Source organism: Theropithecus gelada, unplaced genomic scaffold (genome assembly GCF_003255815.1).
Source record: "Theropithecus gelada isolate Dixy unplaced genomic scaffold, Tgel_1.0 HiC_scaffold_15884, whole genome shotgun sequence".
Lineage (NCBI taxonomy): Eukaryota > Metazoa > Chordata > Mammalia > Primates > Cercopithecidae > Theropithecus > Theropithecus gelada.
Genome location: NW_020257641.1, coordinates 2,875,884 through 2,898,175, shown reverse-complemented (window position 1 = coordinate 2,898,175; position 22,292 = coordinate 2,875,884). Strand labels below are relative to the sequence as shown.

The 22,292-nt window shown below is 38.3% G+C and overlaps 1 protein-coding gene across 1 annotated transcript in view; it reads right to left on the bottom strand.

The window, feature by feature from the left end:
* LOC112617144 (band 4.1-like protein 5) overlaps positions 1-22,292 on the bottom strand; it is a 173,364-nt gene that overhangs the window by 119,091 nt on the left and 31,981 nt on the right. The window contains exon 4 of the mRNA XM_025373879.1: positions 404-446. Coding sequence (XP_025229664.1) covers positions 404-446 — 43 coding nt within the window. The remainder of the gene's footprint in view (positions 1-403; positions 447-22,292) is intronic.

Here is a 22,292-nt window from a genome sequence, read left to right as displayed (position 1 = left end):
TCTCTCTGAATGACACTAACATTTTATGTGAATTGTTTCATTTTTCTTAATTTTAAAATACTATAACAAAGTCTCAAAATATTTTCAATATTAGGGTAGATGCCAAACAGGAAAATTCCAACACAAATAATTAGCAAATAACCGTTAAGCATTTCGGGCAAAGCCAACCCCATTTGCATGCTGCAAGGTTTTCTCCTAGAAAGTTAAACCCCAATGCAGCCTATATAACTTGGGGAGTAGCTCAGTTTATCAGAATAAAATGATTTCTAGAAAATAGAAATGCTAAAAAAATTCATCTTAAATTCATCTTAAAAAACATGATTTCCTATGTCCTATCAGAAATCAGAATTTCTAATATATTATATTTCCTTTTCCCCCCACAAATAATTTTTTCAGCACTTACTTTTTACTTGCTTTTTGATGCTTTTTGTACCATCCAACCAATGCTGAAAAACAAAAACAAAAATTTAGTTAAGCAGATGATAGAACTTTAAAATTTGAATTACTAAAAGTTACTTTTCATTGTGCCTACACTGATAACAAGGAAATACTTCACAAGAGAAAAACCAAACTGGATGAGAAAAGAGGTGAAAGGGAAGAGTAGCCAATATCCGCAGCAAGCTTATGACATACGTGAACAAAAACGACATAAAACCTGACAGATGACTTTTTTTTTTTTTTAAATACTTTTAAGTTCTGGGATACATGTGCAGAATGTGCAGGTTTGCTAACTAAGTATACACGTGCCATGGTGGTTTGCTGCACCCATCAACATGTCACCTACATTAGGTATTTCTCCTAATGCTATCCCTCCCCTAGTCCCCCATCCTCCTGACAGGTCCAAGTATGTGATGTTCCCCTGTGTCCATGTGTTCTCATTGTTCAACTCCCACTTATGAGTGAGAACATGTGGTGTTTGGTTTTCTGTTCCTGTGTTAGTTTGCTGAGAATGATGGTTTCCAGCTTCATCTATGTCCCTGCAAAGTACATGAACTCATCCTTTTTTATGGCTGCATAGTATTCCATGGGGTATATGTGCCACATTTTCCTTATCCAGTTTATCTTTGATGGGCATTTGGGTTGGTTCCCAGTCTTTGCTATTGTGAACAGTGCTGCAATAAATACGTGCACATGTGTCTTTGGGTATATACACAGTAATGGGATTGCTGGGTCAAATGACATTTCTGGTTCTAGATCTTTGAGGAATCACCACGCTGTCTTCCACAATGGGTGAACTAATTTACACTCCCACCAACAGTGTAAAAGCATTCCTATTTCTCCATATCCTCTCCAGCATCTGTTGTTTCCTGACTTTTTAATGATGGCCATTCTAACTGGTGTGAGATGGTATTTCATTGTGGTTTTGATTTGCATTTCTCTGATGACCAGTGATGATGAGCCTTTTTGCATGTTTGTTGGCCACATAAATGTCTTCTTTTGAGAAGTCTATTCATATCCTTCACCCATTTTTTGATGGGGTTGTTTTTCTGGTAAATTTGTTTAAGTTTCTTATACATTCTGGATATTAGACCTTTGTCAGATGGATAGATTGCAAAAATTTTCTCCCATTCTGTACACTGCCTGTTCACTCTGATGATAGTTTCTTTTGCTGTGCAGAAGCTCTTTAGTTTAATTAGATCCCATTTGTCAATATTGGCTTTTGTGGCCATTGCTTTTGATGTTTTAGTATGAAGTTTTTGCCCATGCCTATGTCTTGAATGGTATTGCCTAGGTTTTCTTCTAGTGTTTTTATGGTTTTAGGTTTTACGTTTAAGTCTTTACTCCACGTTGAGTTAATTTTTGTATAAGGTGTAAGGAAGGGGTCCAGGTTCAGTTTTCTGCATATGACTAGCCAGTTTTCCCAATACTACTTATTAAATAGGGAATTCTTTCCCCATTCCTTGCTTTTGTCAGGTTTGTCAAAGATAGGACGGTTGTGGATGTGTGTTGTTAATTCTGAGGCCTCTGTTCTGTTCCACTGGTCTATATATCTGTTTTGGTAGCAGTACCATGTTGTTTTGGTTACTGTAGCTTTATAGTATAGTTTGAAGTCAGGAAGCATGATGCCTCCAGCTTTGTTCTTTTTGCTTAGGGTTGTCTTGGTTATACGGGCTCTTCTTTGGTTCCGTATGAAATTTAAAGTAGTTTTATTTCTAACTCTGTGAAGAAAGTCAATGGTAGCTTGATGGGGATACCACTGAATCTATAAATTACTTTGAGCAGTATGGCCATTTTCACGATATTAATTCTTCGTATCCTTGAGCATGGAATGTTTTTCCATTTGTTTGTGTCCTCTCTTATTTCCTTGAGCTGTGGTTTGTAGTTCTCCTTCAAGAGGTCCTCCACATCCCTTGTGAGTTGTATTCCTAGGTATTTTATTCTCTTTGTAGCAATTGTGAATGGGAGTTCACTCATGATTTGGCTCTCTATTACTGGTGTATAGGAATGCTTGTAATTTTTGCACATTGATTTTGTATCCTGAGACTTTGCTGAAGTTACTTATCAGCTTAAGGAGACTTTGAACTGAGATTAAGGGGTTTTCTAAATATACAATCATGTCATCTGCAAACAGAGACAATTTGATTTCCTCTCTTCTCATTTGAATACTCTTTATTTCTTTCTCTTGCCTGATTGCCCTGGCCAGAACTTCCAATACTATGTTGAATAGGAGTAGTGACAGAGGGAATCCTTGTCTTGTGCCAGTTTTCAAAGGGAATGCTTCCACCTTTGCCCATTCAGTATGATATTGGTTGTGGATTTGTCATAAATAGCTCTTATTATTTTGAGATACGTTCCATCAATACCTAGTTTATTGAGAGTTTTTAGCATGAAGGGGTGTTGAATTTTACCAAAGGCCTTTTCTGTATCTACTGAGATAACCATGTGGTTTTTGTCATTGGTTCTGTTTAGGTGATGGATTACGTTTACTGATTTGCATATGTTGAACCAGCCTTGCATCCCAGGGATGAAGCTGGTAGATGAGCTTTTGACGTGCTGCTGGATTCAGTTTGCCAGTATTTTACTGAGGATTTTCACATCAATGTTCACATTGGCCTGAAATTTTCTTTTTTGTTGTGTCTCTGCCAGGTTTTGGTATCATGATGATGCTGGCCTCATAAAATGAGTTAGGGAGGAGTCCCTCTTTTCCTGTTGTTTGTAATAGTTTCAGAAGGAATGGTACCAGCTCTTCTTTGTACCTCTGGTAGAATTTAGCTGTGAATCCATCTGGTCCTGGGCTTTTCTTCCTTGGTAGGCTATTAATTACTGCCTCAATTTCAGAACTTGTTGTTGGTCTATTGAGGGATTCGACTTCTTCCTGGTTTAGTTCTGGGAGGGTGTATGCATCCAGGAATTTATCCATTTCTTCTAAATTTTCTAGTTTATTTGTGTAGAGGTGTTTATAATATTTTCTGATGGTAGTTTGTATTTCTGTGGGATCAGTGGTGATATCCATTTTATCATTTTTTATTGTATCTATTTGATTCTGCTCTCTTTTCTTCTTTATTAGTACAGCTAGTGGTCTATTTTGTTAAAAAGAACTCCCGCAGGAGTTCTTCACAAAAAATCAGCTCCTGGATTCATTGATTTTTTGAAGGGTTTTTCGTGTCTCTACCTCCTTCAGTTCTGCTCTGTTCTTAGTTATTTGTTGTCTTCTGCTAGCTTTGGAATTTGATTGGTCTTGTTTCTCTAGTTCTTTTAATCGTGATGTTAGGGTGTCAATTTTAGGTCTTTCCCTGCTTTCTCCTGTGGGCATTTAGTGCTATAAATTTCCCTCTACACACTGCTTTAGCTGTGTCCCAGAGATTCTGGGATGTTGTGTCTCTGATCTCATTGGTTTCAAAGAATTTATTATTTCTGCCTTAATTTCATTATTTACCCAATAGTCATTCAGGACCAGGTTGTTCAGTTCCCATATAGTTGTGCAGTTCTGAATGAGTTTTTTAATCTTGAGTTCTAATTTGATTGTACTGCGGTCTGAGAGACTGTTGTTATGACTTCTGTTCTTTTGCATTTGCTGAGGAGTGTTTTACTTCCAATTATGTGGTCAATTTTAAAGTGTGATGTAGTGATGAGAAGAATGTATATTCTGTTAATTTGGGGTGGAGAGTTTTGTAGATGTCTATTAGGTCTGCTTGGTCCACAGCTGAGTTCAAGTCCTAAATATCCTTGTTAATTTTCTGTCTCATTGATCTTTCTAATATTGACAGTGGGGTTTGGGAATCTAAGTCTCTTTGTAGGTCTCTAAGAACTTGCTTTATGAATCTGCGTGCTCCTATTTTGGGTTCGTATATATTAAGGATAGTTAGCTCTTCTTGTTGCGTTGATCCCTTTACCATGACCTTCTTTGTCTTTTTGGATCTTTGTTGGTTTAAAGTCTGTTTTATCAGAGCCTAGGATTGCAACCCGTCTGTTTTTGTTTTTGTTTTGAGACAGAGTTTCACTCATTGCCCAGGCTGGAGTGTAATGGCGTGATCTTGGCTCACTGCAATCTCCACCTCCGGGGTTCAAGAGATTTTCTTGCCTTAGCCTCTCAAGTAGCTGGGATTACAGGCATGCGCAACCTTGCCCAGTTAATTTTTGAATTTTTAGTAGAGACGGGGTTTCTCCATGTTGGTCAGGCTGGTCTCGAACTCCCAATCTCTGGTGATCCACCCGCCTTGTCCTCCCAATGTGCTGGGATTACAGGTGTGAACCACTGCGCCCTGCCAATCCCTGCTTTTTTTCTTAACTTTCCAATTGCTTGGTAAATATTCCTCCATCCCTTTGTTTTGAGCCTATGTGTGTCTTTGTCCCTGAGATGGGTCTCATAAATACAGCACATCGATGGGTCTTACCTTTTTAATCCAACTTGCCAGTCAGGATCTTTTAATTGAGACATTTAGCCCATTTACATTTAAGGTTAATATTTTATGTATGAATTTGATCCTGTCATCATGAAACGGGCTCCACCCAGTCCGAACTTTCTGGCGGCTTTGTTTATTTATACTATGAGGGGAAAACTGCCTACTCAAGCCTCAGTAACAGTGGACGCCCCTCCCCCTACCAAGCTGGAGCATCCCAGGTCAGCTTCAGACCGCTGTGCTGGCAGCAAGAATTTCAAGTCAGTGGATCGTAGCTTGCTGGGCTCCATGGGAGTGGGATCCACTGAGGTAGACCACTCGGCTCCCTGGCTTCCTGCAGCCAGCTCACTGTCTGCCCAAACGGCCACCCAGTTTTGTGCTTGAAACCCAGGGCCCTTGTGGCGTAGGCACCCGAGGGAATCTCCTGGTCTGCAGGTGGCGAAAACCGTGGGAAAAGCATAGTATCTGGGCCAGAATGCACCGTTCCTCACAGCACAGTCCCTCATGGCTTCTCTTGGCTAGGGGAGGGAGCTCCCCGACCCCTTGTGCTTCCTGGGTGAGGTGACGCCCCACTCTGCTTCTGCTCGCCCTCCATGAGCTGCGCCCACTGTCTAACCAGTCCCAATGAGATAAGCCGGTACCTCAGTTGGAAATGCAGAAACCACCTGCCTTCTGTGTTGGTCTCGCTGGGAGCTTCAGACCAGAGCTGTTCCTGTTCGGCCATCTTGCCAGCCATCATGTGACTTCTCAAAACACTTCCTCTGCTCCCTCAGCAACGAGATTGACATTCTAAATTTTGCCCTTATTTCCCTCACTATTCCCAAATAAATGACTCTTGCAAAACTGTTAAAATCAGAGAAAAAAGTATCCCCATATTCCAGTGCCTGATTAATTCTTAAAATGTAAAATTTATTGGCAGATTATAACCAAAAATGAGGTGAAACAATGTCTCCCAAATTTTATAAAACAGACGCTACTCAGAGATAGTACTTTCTAAACGAACTTCAGGGTAAAATTAGATCTTTCTCATAATCAAGGTCCTATCTATTAAATAAAGAAGTCTTTGTTCCACAAATAAAAAATGTTAACATTGTGACTATGACACTTCTGGGTTTCAAGAGTAACAGCCTTTTATGTAACCTCTTCACTCTGAAATGTCCATGACACAAACATATCTAAAAACCTATTCCAGATATTTCCACTGATAAACCATTCCCAGCTCACTTCTCATTATTAATTCCTTTATGCTACCAAGTCCTAACAGTGACAGGATGCACACATCCAACTAAGATATACGTGACTGTGTTCTCTCTGGCATGCTTTCAATTCCAAGCACTCTAAAGGAAGGCTAACTAGTTCACAGAGCCAAGGAATCCAATTTCAGAAATGCAGATAGGCAGAGTGGGTAAACAAAGCTGCATTGTAACTGTTTACTTTCCTTGCCAATTATTTGCCTAGCTGCTTCTCTCCATTCTCCAATATCCAAAAGTGCAATTCACCGAACTATCAGTGTGGCAGCAAAATACCTTTCCATGTTTAAATAAAATGTTCAGTAAATATTTTTAGAACACTACACAATATTTTCTCGAGATTTCAAGTGTGTGGGCCACTTTGCCGTCTTTCATCTTTTAATAAACTCAGTTGGACATCCACTTTTAGTCCCATTTCAATCTAGCAATCTTTAATCTTTCAATCTATGCTGGCAAGATGGCCGAACAGGAACAGCTCTGGTCTGCATCCTTCCATTAACAGAACATTAGGCCTGCCAGTAGGCAGAAAACAATTCAATTTTCTTTCAGTAGAAAATACTTCAACCTAGAGCAGTAAACAGTTCATCCATCACTGTCCAGCCCAGAAATCCAATATCCAAATAGTCCAGACTTAACTGACACAAATACCTACTGCGGCCTGATGCAAATCCTATACGGAATAAGAAAAAAACTAGTTTTCATGCCCCAGATTTTCTCCCCAAAACCATGTAACTGGAAGTTGCCCTATCTTCCACGGCTGGTCACCCGGGCACTGTTTCAGGTAGCCTCTCATACGCCGTAGTGAGTGCAAATGAGCACAACTCTTCCAGGAAGCAGTTTGACTAGACAGTAGACGATGTCTCAGAACTAACTATGTGTCTGCAACCCAGCAATTCTACACCTAGAAATCATTATGGATGTGTGTAGATTGACCCACAAGAAATTACATCAAAGAAAATTAGGACAACCTATGTAGTTTCTAATACCTGCACTCCCTTAAGATGACCCAAACCCAGATAAAGCATCAAACACATTTTAAAGTGAGATTTAGGAGCTGTGGGAGTTCCGGGCGATGTTCTTCTTGGAAAGGTCTGAGTTCATGTTTGCATATTCTCAAGTCTGTTTTCTTTCATCTCCTCCACATTCCAAGACCGGGGCCTGGAAAATTCAGGCCTCAGAGACAGGCACTGATAGTATTTTCCTTGAATCAGGATCTTTAGGAGTTGGGTATATATTACACTAGAAGATAAAAGTGAAAGCACACAGATATAGATTACTAGTAAGATTCTCTTTCCTCACTGTACCTTAAAAAAGAGAAAACTTCCCTTCTAATTTCCTACTTTTAAAGTTTAGTTGATAAAGAGATATCAAAGGATGTAGAAAGCCACATTTCTTTCCATCCTATTGAACTAGGCATGGAAGAACAATTATCTACTTGCATCTTAAAATATAAATAATATATAACAACAAACATAACAGCCGTAAGTAAACCAAACAAAGAATCACCTAGGGAGCGTCCATAAAACACTAACATACACACAACCCTCATCCCAGACCCTATCGTCAAATATGGTCTGTAAACAGCTCTTCAAATGAATGACTCCTGCCTTCTAACCACCTAACCTACATGCCTCTAATAAAGAAATGTACCACCACTACTCTTGCTCAAAGACCAAAGAGCTTATAGTAGAGAGAAATGTTAACCATCTTTCAAACCAATTGCCTCTGCAAAAAATATTTCTGTGAATACAGGTTTATGCTCTGAATTAAATAATTATTTTAAAACAAATTCTTACATTTTGAATAATCTTAAAAGTTAAAAACTATCCTAAGAAAAGAGATGATAGCATTACTGTGTTCTAACTGAAAACACTTCAATTTTGATCTAGAGTCCACTATAAACTTCCTGAGTGACTACTTTTTTTTGAGTTCACAGTCTGTATTATAAGGCATTCCAAATGAAGACTTAAATCACCATTAAAATATATCTTCCACTGTGCCTTTCTGCATATTATTGGTATGCTCTAAGGATTTTTGTTTCTGTTCTTTTTTTTTTTTTTTGAGACGGAGTTTCGCTCTTGTTGTCCAGGCTGGAGTACAGTAGCGCGATCTCAGTTCACTGCAACCTCCGCCTCCTGGGTTCAAGCGATACTCCTGCCTCAGACTCCTGAGTAGCTGGGATTACAGGTGCCTGCCACCATGCCCAGCTAATTTTTACTATTTTTAAGAGAGACAGGGTTTTGCCATGCAGGCTGGACTTGAACTCCTGACCTCAGGTGATCTGCCCATCTCGGCCTCACAAAGTATTGGGATAACAGGCGTGAGCCACTGTACCCAGCCAGGATTTTTTTTTTTTTAACCTTTATTTTAGGTTCAGGGGTACGTGTGCAGAATTGTTATACAGGTAAACTGCATGTCATGGAGGTTTGGCATACAGGTTATTTTGCCACCCAGGTAATAAGCATAGTACACTCTATAGGGGTAATATGGTAGCTTTTTCACAAGTTATGTAGGTTATATATTCACTTTCCAGATATAAAGTAGATAATCTATTTTGGAAATACACTTTAAAAAGGGAGACAGCTTGCTACTAAAATTGCATAGGAGCTCGCTAGGTTTTGACGGTCATTTTACACTTAATTCACTTTTTTTTTTTTTTTTTTTTTTGAGATCGAGTCTTACTTTGTTGCCCAGGCTAGAATGCAGTGGTGCGATCTCGACTCACTGCAACCTCCAACTCCCTGGTTCAAGCAATTCTCATGCCTCAGCCTCCCAAGTAGCTGGGACTACAGGTGTGAGCCACCATGCCTGGCTAATTTTTTTATTTTTATTTTTAGTGGAGACAGGTTTTCACCATGTTGGCTGGGCTAGTCCTGAACTCCTGACCTGAGATGATCTGCCCACCTCAGCCTCCCACAGTACTAGGATTACAGCTGTGAGCCACCACACCCAGCCCACTTATTTTTTTATTACTGCTCACACAGGTATCGATTTTGAACTCACATTCTGACCACTTCAGAATACCCTGTATTTTAAAACAGCTAAACACATTTTTAGAACCCAGTAAAAGTTCATCAGAGCCTTGTAGGATCTTATTTCCCACACTCCTCATCACTATTTTTAAACGGAATTCTCTGTGGCATTCAGTCCATACCTTAAACTTAAGAATCAAAATACATAAATTCAAATCCAGTCTCTAGAAATCACTAGACCTCACTTAAACCTTTTATTCTTCACAGGAGATTTTTCTGAGGATCAAATCAAAAAACTATTGCCTCAAACCCCATAATTATTGAACAAATAAAATGAATTATACCTACATTTCTTTAAATGAATTATTGAATGTTCATAATAGAGCATTTTATAATGTAGCAATAAATATTAACGGAAACAAAACAACAGTATCTAGATAAAAGAAAACATATCGTTACTTTCATACACTGATAATAATTTTAATTTGTAAATATAATCAAACAGCTTTAAAGTCTATCTCTTTGACCTGATGATTCCATTTCTTCTATTTTAATTTTTTTAAAATCCAGAATACTGACAAGGATTTACAAAGATGATCAACTTCAGAACATTATTAGCCATAAATTATAAACAATCATTATTGGGCAGCTGTAAGATCAGGAGTTTTCCCGAAAAATTCAACAAGGTCATCCTTCTTTAGACTTATGCCCTTAACTTTTAAGTTCTTCCTTGTTCAGCAAATATGTGTTACAATATACAGATATATATATTTAACATGTTGTTTATTTCTACGTTTTTCACCTCCCACTATCTTACTGAATCCTATTGTGTTCTCAGTTGAATCCCTGAATACAATGCAGTCATCTGCCACTGATAATTTTATTTCCTTCAAATCTTTATAATTTTCTCTTCCATAAATGCATTTGCTGGTACTTCTATGAAATTAAGTAGCAATGGTAATAGTAGGCATACTTGTCATCACCTTCTCTTTATTAGAAATGCTTATGTTATTAATCTAGGGATCTCAAAAAATCAAAATTCAGTATAAAAAATAAAAAATGGAGAGCTAGTGAGCAACTACCAGCTCTGTTCTCCACAGGTGCCACATGTTGGACCATCTGTCTACCCATGCTTACATCAAGAACCAAGGAAGTTTTGAAAAAAAAATTACAGAACATAAACAAGCTTTCCAATCAATTTAAGAAAAAGACAAAACATAATACTGACAACTTAAAATTCCTTCTTTCTTAAGTATTTATTAGAAATGCTGTTTCCCTTTTCTAAAAGCGTAGTATACAGTATCACGTTATACAAGATACACCTGACGCATGATACCTACCATAAAGTAAATAATAAATAAAGTAACTTATTTTTCTTTAAAAACTTTACTGAATGGGTCGGGTGCAGTGGCTCATGCCTGTAACCCAACACTTTGGGAGGCTGAGGTGGGCAGATCACCTGAGGTCAGGAGTTCGAGACCAGCCCAGCCAACATGGTGAAACCCTGTATCTACTGGAAAAACAAAAAAACAAAAAAACAAAAAGTCAGGTGTGGTGGTACACGCCTGTAGTCCTGGCTACCTGAGGGACTGAGACAGGAGAATTGCTTGAATCCGGAAGGCGGAGGCTGTAGTGAGCCGAGATCATGCCACTGCTCTCCAGCCTGGGCAACAGAGTGAGACTCTTGAGAAGGAAAAAAAAAAAAAAAAAAAACAACACTTCACTGAACCAGTTAAAATTCTAATCTCTAAATTTAACCTTTTCAAACTTCACCAAGCACAAATATATATGTTTGAGGATTAAATTTTGCTCCCGAGACATGGTTTGTTTGTACTACACGATGTTTATTTTTAAGGTTTTATTATTAAATAATTAGAGATTCACACAAACTTGGAATGATAGCAAGGAGAGGTCCGGTCCTGTGTACACTTCTGCCAATGCTTATATTTTAACATAACTACAGTACAATATCAGAATCAGTAAACTAACGTTGGTATAATGTGCATGTATAGTTCTGTGTCATTTTATCACATTTAGATTCCTATCCTAATACCATAATCAAGATATAGAAATATCCCATTATCACAAAGAACTCTCTCATATTACTCATTTATAGTCACCACTCCCCCAACTCCAATATCCCTTACCCTTAGCAACCATTAATTTGATCTCAATCTCTGTAACTGTGTCATTTCAAGAATGTTACATAAATAGAATCATATAATATATAACCTTTTGATACTGGCTTTATTTCCTATTCAGCATAATGCCCTCTGAAATCCATCCAAGTTGTTGCATATCAATAGTTTCTTCTTTTTATTGCTGAGCAGTATTACATGGTATGATTGTGCCACTGTTTAACCATTCACTTACTGTAGGACATTGTGGTTGTTTCAAGTTTTTTGCTACTACAAATAAAGATGCTATGAACAATCATGCCCAAGTTTTTCTGTGGAAATAAGTCTTCATCTCTCTGGGATAAATGGTCAGGCATACAACTGCTGAGTCATATGGTTTAATACATGTTTAGTTTTAAAATAAACTGCCAAATTATCTTCCAGAGTAGCGATATCACTTTACTATCCCAACACCAACAATGTATGAGAGATCCCGTTTCTGCACATTCTCACCAAAATTTAGAGTTGTCACTATGTTTTACTTTAGCTGTTTTAATAGATGTGTAGTGAAAATATCTCATTGAGGTCTTAATTGGCACTTTGCTGATGACTAGTCTAACATCTTTTCATGAATTTGTCATCTGTATATCCTCTGAGGTGAAATGTCTCTTAATGTCTTTTGTTCATTTTCGAATTAGATTGTTTGCTTTCTAATTGTTGAGCTGAGGAACTTGTTTCATTTTGGTTTTGGTTGAGACATGGTTTCGCTCTGTCGCCCAGGTTTGAGGTGCAGTGGCTGTCACAGCTCACGGCAGCCTCCACCTCCCAGGCTTAAGCGATCCTCCTGCCCAGCCTCCCAAGTACCCACAACACCAAACTAATTTTTTTTTTTTTGGTAGAGACAAGGTCTCACTATGTTGCCCAGGCTAGTCTCGAACTCCTGGGCTCAAGTGATCCTCCTGCCTTGGCCTCCCAAAGTGCTGGGATTACAGGCGTGAGCCACTGCGCCCAGCTAGGCATTGTGTATATATGCTAGACATGAGTTCCTGGTCAGATGTGCAATATACAAATATTTTCTCCCAGTCTGTAGCTTAGCTTCTCGTTCTAGTAACAGGGTCTTTCCCAAAGCAAAAATTTTTAATTTTTTATGAAGTTCATTTTATCTTTTTTTAAAAATCACCCTTTTGGTATCATGTTTACTAATAACTCTTCTCTAATCTCTAGGTCCCACAGATTTTCTCCTGTTTATTTGTCTCTAAGTTTTATAGTTTTACACTTTAGGTCAAGATTTTTTGTCTTACAGATATACAGCTGCTCCATCCTGTTTTTTTTGTTTGTTTGTTTTTTTGCCTTTTTCCACAGGTTCTAATCCAGCACCATTATTAAAACTATTCTTCCACTGAATTACTTTGGCACCTTTAACAAAAATCAGAGGTAATATTTGTGTAGGGCTATTTCTTTCCATTGATCTACATGTCTGTCGCTTTGCCAACACCACACAGTCTTGATTATGAAAGCTATATAGTAAGTCTTGAAACTGGGTAGTGTGATTCCTCCCATTTTATTCCCCTTTTTCAAAATTACTTTAGCCATTCTAGTTCCTCTGTCTTTCCACATAAATTTTAGAATAAAAATTTATATCTACAATCTATATCTACAAAATATCTTACTGGAATTTTGAGAAAAACTGCATTAAACCTGTATATTAATTTGGGGAGAACTGGTATCTATCTTTACTTTGTTGAGTCTTCCATTCAATGTAGAATGTCTTTCCATTTACTTTTATCTTCTTTGATTTCCTCCATCAGCTACACTATTTTTAAAAATACGTTTAACAACTTTTTTAAAAATGGACAATTTAACCTAGAAATCTGGATTTCAGCTTCTCTTGAAATACTTGAAGATCCAGCAATGCTGGTACAACAAACCTACTCAACAGCAAATGCCTGGAGCTAAGTGGTAGTTGCCCTATTACCCCTTTTGCAGCTAAAGGTAATATGCTTCCCACTTCACCACATCCCCTCCACCAATCCTTTTTGATCCTCTACAGTCTGCTGGATATCAGCTATGATTTATCATTACGCTATCTATATTTCTCTGTCTCCATCCCTATCAAAAATGAGAAAAAGGCTGGGCACAGTGACCCACACCTGTAATCCCAACACCTTAGAAGGCCAAGGCAAGAGGATCACCTGAGGCCAGGAGTTTCAGAACAGCCTGGGCAGTCTCTACAAAATTATTATTTTTTAAATTAGCCAGGCATGGTGGTGCACACCTATAGTCCTACCTACCTGGGAGGCTGAGGTGGGCAGATCACTTCAGCCCAGGGGTTCAAGGCTACAGTGAGCTCTGATCATGCCACTGCACTCCAGCCTGGGCAGACACAGATAGCAAAACCCTGCTTCTTTTATTTAAAAATAAAATAAAATACAAAACATAACAAGCATGTAGCATGATTTTTTTTTTTTTAAATGGGAGAAGCCATATTTCTTGGAAGTAAATAACCATGTAAAATCTTTAATGTGCATACCAACTTGCTTCCCTTCTTTTGCTCTCCTGCCTGGTCCATGTAACACTTGATTTTAAGACTGAAAATTATTCCTTCAAAATGTTATCAAACATGTTCTCCAGGAAATTGGTACAGTTAATTCTCCAATTATTTTGCAAAGTCTTACTGTACCAACCTAAAACCATTCAATATCAAAAGAAAGATTCCTTACTGCCTGGCTTAAAAATACATTACTTCTACTGTGGAAAGTCTTGCATACAAGAAACTACCCAAAATTGTCACTTTTTTAACCAGTAATATTGGCAGTGCTCCTGTCATGGGTAACTTTGCTATACATACTATTTTTATGACAGCAAAAAAAAAAAAAAAAGTGTTTCCCTAAGCCTTCATCAAGAAAGAATATATTACCACAAAAATCTTTGTTTAGTTATACAGTGAGATTTAATAACAAAGTTGTACCAACAGCAAAAAAAAAAAAAAAAAAGAGAGATTATATATGTTTGATGGCATAACTGTCTTAAAGATTTAAAGAGAAAAACTCACAAATTTATACCATTATCCATCTTCCCTTAAGCTATAGGTTATTCATTTGCTAAAGAAGTGTTACTAAATTGGAGAATTCATAGTTGGGCTTCAGGGATATCTGAATTACTACATATAGATAAAATGTTATGTGTATGTGCATTTTTCTAGGGAAAGAGTCCACAGATTTCACAACTCTAAGTTTAAGATCATCACTGGACTATATAAAAGGATATTAAAGTAAGTTTAGATTTTAAAATAGACGATGGGGTAGTATTCTGCAGTCCACTAAAACAAAGATGACCATATATTCTGGTTTACCAGAATAATACTGGCGGCTTGTGCCTATCCTAATCCCTCATTCATTAAGTTCCCCTTTTACTCTCTAAAGTGGCCTAGTTGAAAAACTGACAAAAAACAAACAGAAAACACAGCCAGACGTGGTGGCTCACGCCTGTAATCCCAGAACTTTATGAGGCTGAGGAGAATCACTTGCATCCAGGAGTTCAAGACTAGTCTGGGCAACATAGTGAGCCCCCATCTCTACAAAAAAATAAATAATTAGCCAGGTGTGGTGCATGCCTATAGTCCCTGCTACTCAGGAGGCTGAGATGGGAGGACTGCTTGAGCCTGGAAGGTCGAGGCTGCAGTGAGCTGTGATGGTGTCACTACACTCCACCCTGGGTGACAAAGTGAGACCCTGTCTCAAAATGGAAAGAAAAGAAAATCTGAATATGCCTATAACAAGTGAATGAGTCAATAATTAAAAACTTCCCACAAACAAAAGCCCAGAACCAAATGGTTTCAATGACGAATTCTACCAAATGTTGAAAGAATTAACACTAATCCTTCACAAGATTTTCCAAAAAAACACAAGAGGAGGGATGGTTTTCCCACCTCGTTCTATAAGACCAGCGTTACCCTGACACCCAAACCAGAAAAAAAAAAAAAAAAAAAAAATCACAAGAAAACTACGGACTAATATCCTTTATGAATACAGAACCAAAATAATCACCAAATACTGGCAAACCAAACCAAGCAACATATAAAAAGGATTATATGGTCAGGTGTGGTGGCTCGCGCCTGTAATCCCCACACTTTGGGAGGCTGAGGCAAAAGAATCGCTTGTATACAGGAATTCAAGACCAGACTGGACAACACGGCGAAACCCCATCTCTACTAAAAATACAAAAACTAGCAGGCACAGTGGCGCATGCCTGTTGTCCCATCTCCTTGGGAGGCTGAGGTGGGAGAATCGCTTGAACCAGGAGGCAATGTTGCAGTGAGCCAAGATCGCACCACTGCACTCCAGCCTGGGCAACAGAGCAATATTCCATCTCAAAAAAAAAGATTATAAACCATGACTAAGTGGGATTTATCCCAAAAATCCAAGGTTGGTTCAACATTTAAAAAAAAAAATTTTTTTTAAATCAACATACCATACCATACAAACAAATTTTTTTTAAAAAACCTCACATCATCCTTTCAATAGATGCAGAAAAAGCAATTGACAAAACCCAACGACCTTTCATAAATATGCAAAAATCAGTTGGAGTTCTATATGCTAACAATGAACAATCCAAAAATGAAATTATGAAAACAATTCCACTTAAAATAGTATCAAAGGAATAAAATGCTTAGGAATAAATTTAACCAAGGAAGTGAGATTTCTATAAACTGAAACTATAAAACATTGTTTTAAAAAAGTAAAAACCTAATACACAGAAAGACATTCCATGTTCATGGGTCAGAAGACTTTACTGTTAAAATGGCATTATTCCCTAAACTGATACACAGATTCAATGCAATCCCTACCAAAATTCCAACTGCCTTTTTTGCATAAATGGATAAGCTGACCCTAAGATTTATATGGAAATGCAAGGGACCCAAAATAACCAAAAGAACTGAAAAAAGAAGACACCTTGAGAACTCACACTTCCCAATTTTAAGACTTACTACAAAGTTACCATAATCGAGATACTGTGGTACTGGCATAAGGATCAACATAAAGATCAATGGAACAGGCCAGGTGCAGTGGCTCACGCCTAGCACTTTGGGAGGCTGAGGTGGGCGTTCGACCCACCTGAGGTCACCTGAGGTCGGGAGTTCGAGACCACCCTGCCAACATGAACAAACCCGGTCTCTGCTAAAGGTGCAAAATTAGCTGGGTGTGGTGGCTCATGCCTATAGTCCCAGCTGGTTGGGAGGCTGAGGCAGGAGAATCGCTTGGACCCGGGAGGCAGAGGTCCCGGTGGGCCAAGGTCACGCCACTGCACCACTCTAGCCTGGGCAACAAAAGTGAAACTCCATCTCAAAAAAACAAACAAACAAACAAAAAACATATATACATACACACACACACACATATATGTGTTTGTGTGTGTGTGTGTGTATATATATATCAGAAGAGAGAATCCAGAAATAAACCCACATATCCATAGCCTATAGTAAATAGATTTCCAACAAGTATGCAACAAGACCCTTCAATGGGGAAAGAATAGTCATTTTAACAAGTGGTGTTAGGATCACTGGATATTCACATGCTAACGAATGAAGCTGGACCCCAACTTCATAGCATATACAAAAATTAACTCTAAATGAATCAGATGCCTGTTGTCCCAGCTACTTTGGAGGCTGAGGCAGGAGAATCACTTGAACCAGGAGGTGGAAGTTGCAGTGAGCCGAGATTGCGCCACTGCACTCCAGCCTGGTGACAGAGTAAGATTCTGTCTCAAAAAAAAAAAAAAAAAAAAACTTTTAGAAGAAAACATGTAAATCTTTGTGACTTCAGAATAGGCAATCGTTTCAGAGATATAACACAAACAGCATTAGCAACCAAAGTAGGTAAACTGGATTTCATCACAATGTAAAACTTTTGTGCAAAGGACACTATCAAGAAAGTGAAAAAAAAAAAAGTGAAAAGTGGGGGAAAAAATTTGCAAATGTATCTGACAAGGGCTGAGTACCCAGAAAATATAAAGACCTCTTACAACTCAACAGCAAAAAGGTAAATAACCCACTAAAAATCAGGCAAAGGATTTGAATAGTCATTTCTCCAAAGAAGATACACAAATGGCAAATAACCACATGAAAAGATGCTCAACATCATTAGTCATTAGGGAAATGTAAATCAAAATCACAATGAGACACCATTTCATACCAACTAGGATGGCTAAACCAAAAAGAAGGGGAAATCACAAGTTGGCAAGTATATGGAGAAACAGGAATCCTCATACATTGCTAGTAGGGAGTGTGGAATGGCGCCATCACTGGAAAAGTTTGGCACAAGCAATCCTCCTACCTGAACCTACTGAGTAGCTGGAACTACAGGCACACACCACCACACCTGGCCAATTTTTGTATGTTGTAGATATAGGGTTATGCCATGTTGCCCAGGCTGGTCTCGAACTCCTGGGCTCAAGCAATCTATCCACCTCAGCCTCCCAAAGTGTTGGGATTACAGACCACCATGCCCAGTCTTCAGAGCAGCATTATTCGTAACAGCCAAATAGTAGAAATACTCCAAATGTCCATCGATGGATGAGTAAATAAAACGTGATATATCCATAAAACAGAATATTATTCAGCAATAAAAAGGAATCAAGTACTAAGATATGCTACAACATGGATGAACCGTGAAAACATTATGCTAAGTACATTTCCAGATTCCAAAGGCCACCTATTACATGATTCCATTCAAATGAAATTTTCAAACTAGGCAAATCCACAGACAGTGTTTGCCAGAGGCTGTGGAGAGGGGTAGATGGGGAATAACTGGTAATGTGTAAGAGGGTTTCTTTAGGGGTGATTATTATGTTCTGGAATTAGTGATGATGGCTGCACAATTCCAAATATACTGAAAACTCTGAACTGTGCAATGTAAAGTGGTGAACTTTATGGTATGTAAATTATATCTCATTTTTTTTAAAGTGCCCTACTTTACAGAAAAAATGACATCGTCATGCTAACTAAAACCAACTCCTTTTACTTAAGCATCCCTTCTCTCTTCTCTTTAAGCCTCCTACTCCAAACCAAATCTCTGAGGTAATAACTCTTCAATACTATTGTCAAAGGAGTACTTTATGTACCACTGTGTATTTGTAAGTTGACAAGTTTCACAATCCCTTCCTTTTTCCAAATAATTCAGTCCATCCAAGATCAAAGAAATAGCAAAAAATAAAAATAAAAAATAGTAACTCAGTCTACAAATAATTAGGTTGTCTGAGCAAGACCAGCATCTACACAGCAAGAGGCTAGAGACTGGTTCCATACATGCTGAGTGATCAATAGAGTAAACCTAGTTGTGATAATCATAGCCTGGTTTCTGCAGAAGCGAACTACAGATGCGGAAAGAGAAACAAAACTACAAGCCCTATAGTGTTAGACTGGAATTTCAATTATTTATGGGTGTTGAAGTCATGGTATTCATGGTATTCTTGAGAGATAGAGAGACAGAGAGAGACAGACAGAGAGAGACAGAGATGGAGAAATAAACACAAACACATATTCCCTAAATCTGGCCACAAGACTCATTGGAGAATTGGCTAATTAAAGGGCTGGAGTAGGGCACTGCAAGATGAACATGGCATACCTTCATAAGCCAGAAAGTAAGGTAGAGCTCAAAGAATGAAGGGGTCATGTTAAATGAACATAGAAGCCATCCTGAAGCAGCTCCCATTGACCATACTTGGGAAAATTTGAGCAACAAAATAAATGACAGTAACCGATATAACCCACTGAACAAAACAGGAATCTATTAGTTCATAAATAAATAGAAAGTTTGATGAGGAACAGTCTCAATGTAACTGCCCACAAAATAGCTAACGATAAAGGGAAAAAAGGGTCACTTCATAGTGATGAGGCCTGGCAGACACCATCTTAAGGGATCAAATTTAGTATCACTAGTAATGGGACCACATCAAATTACATGACACCCAATAGGACAGAATGAAACACAAGATCACTTCGGTTATTTTCCTGTCAAAGGTACCAAGATTAATCTACTTTATGAGGGAACGTGAGACAAACCCAAATTGAGGGACAATATACAAAATAACTGTCTTGTATCTTCAAGAGCTTCAAAGTCATGAAAGCCAAGGCAAGACTGAGGAAACCACAGTATTCCAGGTTGAAGGCAACTAAAGAAACATGAAAACTAAATGCAAAGCATGACCAGGCGCAGTGGCTCGTGCCTGTAGTCCCAGCACTTTGGGAGGCCGAGGAGGCAGATCACAAGGTCAGGAGTTCAAGACCATCCTGGCCAATGTGGTGAAACCCTGTCTCTACTAAAAATACAACAATTAGCTGGGCACAGTGGCACGCGCCTGTAGTCCTAGCTACTCGGGAGGCTGAGACAGAAGAATCGCTTGAACCCAGGAGGTGGAGGTTGCAGTGAGCTGAAATCACACCACGGCACTCCAGCCTGGGCAACAGCATTCTCAGTCTCAAAAAAAAAAAAAATGCAAAGCATGATTCTGCTGGATCTTTTGGGTATAAAGAACATACTAGGAACAATTAGCATTATCTGAATACAGCCCAAGGAGATAAGATGGTGGTACTATCATAGTGTTAATTTCCTGGTTTTGATGGCTGTATTGAGTTATGAAGTGTGCTTGCTTACAGGAAACATACACTGAAGAATTCAGGTGTGATGGGACATCTTAACTATAACTCTCTCTCACATGGTCCCAGAAAAATGGTTATTTATACCATCCTTGCAACTTTCTGTAAACGTGAGATTGTTTCAACTATGAAATTAAATATGTGTACATGAATATAGAATAACCCAGTCTAATAAAAAGTAAACAATTTAAAAAATAGAGCTCAGATTATATGTCTGCATAAGAAAAGTGAACTTTGGCTTCATCAATTTACTAATTTTGGTTATCTCCATGATGACTCCATAATTCTATAGTCATAGACGTTTCAGACTGATCTTTAGTGATCAATAAACTAAAATTTGGCACATTAATTTTACATATATGGACATGCCATATGCTGAATGTGAAATTATAGCATGTAATTCCTTGGTCGCTTTTTACGCTGCCCCTCACCCCACTTTGGTTTCATTTCATTCTGAGGTTGAATATGGCCACACAACAAGGTGATTCTTTGCTCATGTCATGAGACTATCATGGAATCAACTGAGTGAGAACTTGAAAAGTTTAGCTTATCTGGAGTTCATTTTTAATATCTTTAGTCTACTAACTGTTCTTCCAGCTCAACTCATAGAGTGTTTCAGTGAAGCAAAAATAAAATGAAATAAAAGTAAGCCTGTAAGTTTAATTTTAATGCCTAGATTTCTGGTTACTGGAAGGAATAAACTAGAACTAAAGAGTAGGGATTAAATATCCTAATTCTGGCTTTACCAAAAATTTATTATCATGACAAGAAAGACACTATATGTGTATCAAACGAGAGAAAAAACATCAATATGGAATTCAGTAATTGCTGATATTAGCAAAGAGCTAATAATACAACTTAGTAATGACTGCATATTTCTTTCCACAATTACTTAAATATTAAGTACCTCAAACCTAACTTTGGCACACTTTTGCTTTCTTTTCCCTTATACTGCCTCAAAAAACAGGAAGTCATAGATTGCTATCCTTAATATCATCTATTTATTCACCTGATTGTACAGCTTTACTATTATTCTAGAAGTGAAAGCTGAATGATATTAAAATTAACAGGCAACCAAGATGTTATCAAACTAAACAGAAGTCCAGAATTAAATTCAACAAATGTTTTGTGTGCCTACTACCTGCTGGACTCATTCTCTACCATTAGTGAATTTAGTCTAATAAAAGAGAATTAAGAACTTTAGAAAGAAAAATAAAAGAAACACCTCCCACAATAACATCACCAAGAGATCAGAAACTGAAACTGTGAAAAATAGCTTCACAACTTTTTCATGTATATGCATGTCCATATATCCTTTTTTTTTTTTTTTTTTTTTAAGAGACAGGGTCTTGCTCTGTTACCCAGACTAGAGTGCAGTGGCATGACCATAGCTCACTGCAACCTTGAACTCCTGGGTTCATGAGATCCTCCCACCTCCCAAGTAGTCAGGACTACAGGCATGCACCACCATGCCTAATTTGTTTATTTTTGTAGAGACAAGGTCTTGCAATATTGCCCAGGCTGGTCTCAAACTCATGGCCTCAAGTGATCCTCCCTCCTCAGCCTCCCAAAGTGCTGGGATTATAGGCATGAGCCACTGCTCCTAGCTCAGATTTTTTTTTAAATAGAAAAATTCAATTATACTGCTTTATAATCCTTTATGACTACTTCTACCACTCCATTTCAATTAGTATATTAATACTTAAAAATCACAATTTTGTTTTGTTTTAGAAATAGGGTCTCACACTTTGTCACCCAGGTTGGGAGTGCAGTGTTGCAATCACAGCTCACTGCAGCCTCCAACTACAAGTTCCTAGGCTCAAGGGATCCTTCAGCCTCAGTCTCCCAGCCAGCTGGAACTATAGGCATGCACTGCTACACCCGGCTAATTTTTTTTTTTAAATAAAAAATCACCTTTTTGTTTTTGTGTTTTTTTGAGACAGGGTCTCACTCTGTCACCCAAGCTGGAGTGCAGTGTCGCAATCTTGGCTCACCGAAACCTCTGCCTTCCAGGTTCAAGCAATTCTCCCACCTTAGTCTCCCGAGTAGCTGGGACTACAGGGGCACGCCACTACACCGGCTAATTTTTGTATTTTTAGTAGAGAGAGGGTTTTGCCATGTTGGCCAGGCTGGTCTCAAACTCCTGACCTCAAGTAATCCTCCTGCCTCAGTCTCCCAAAGAGCTGGGATTACAGATGTGAGCCAACACGCATGGCCAAAAATCGCCATTTTTTAATAAGCTGCATAGTATTAATTGCAAAGATATGCCAAAATTTGCCTAACCGATGCCCTGTTGCCAAATGCTCATGGTTACTTAATTTGGAGGCATGATGGGGAGGGTTGTCAGGAAAAAATGACAGCTAAAATTATTAACTGCTGTAAACTTAGCCCAGATGCTTTATAAAACCAGCTAGGAGTTTCTCTCTAAACACACACACACAAAACTTCTAGAAAAAAAG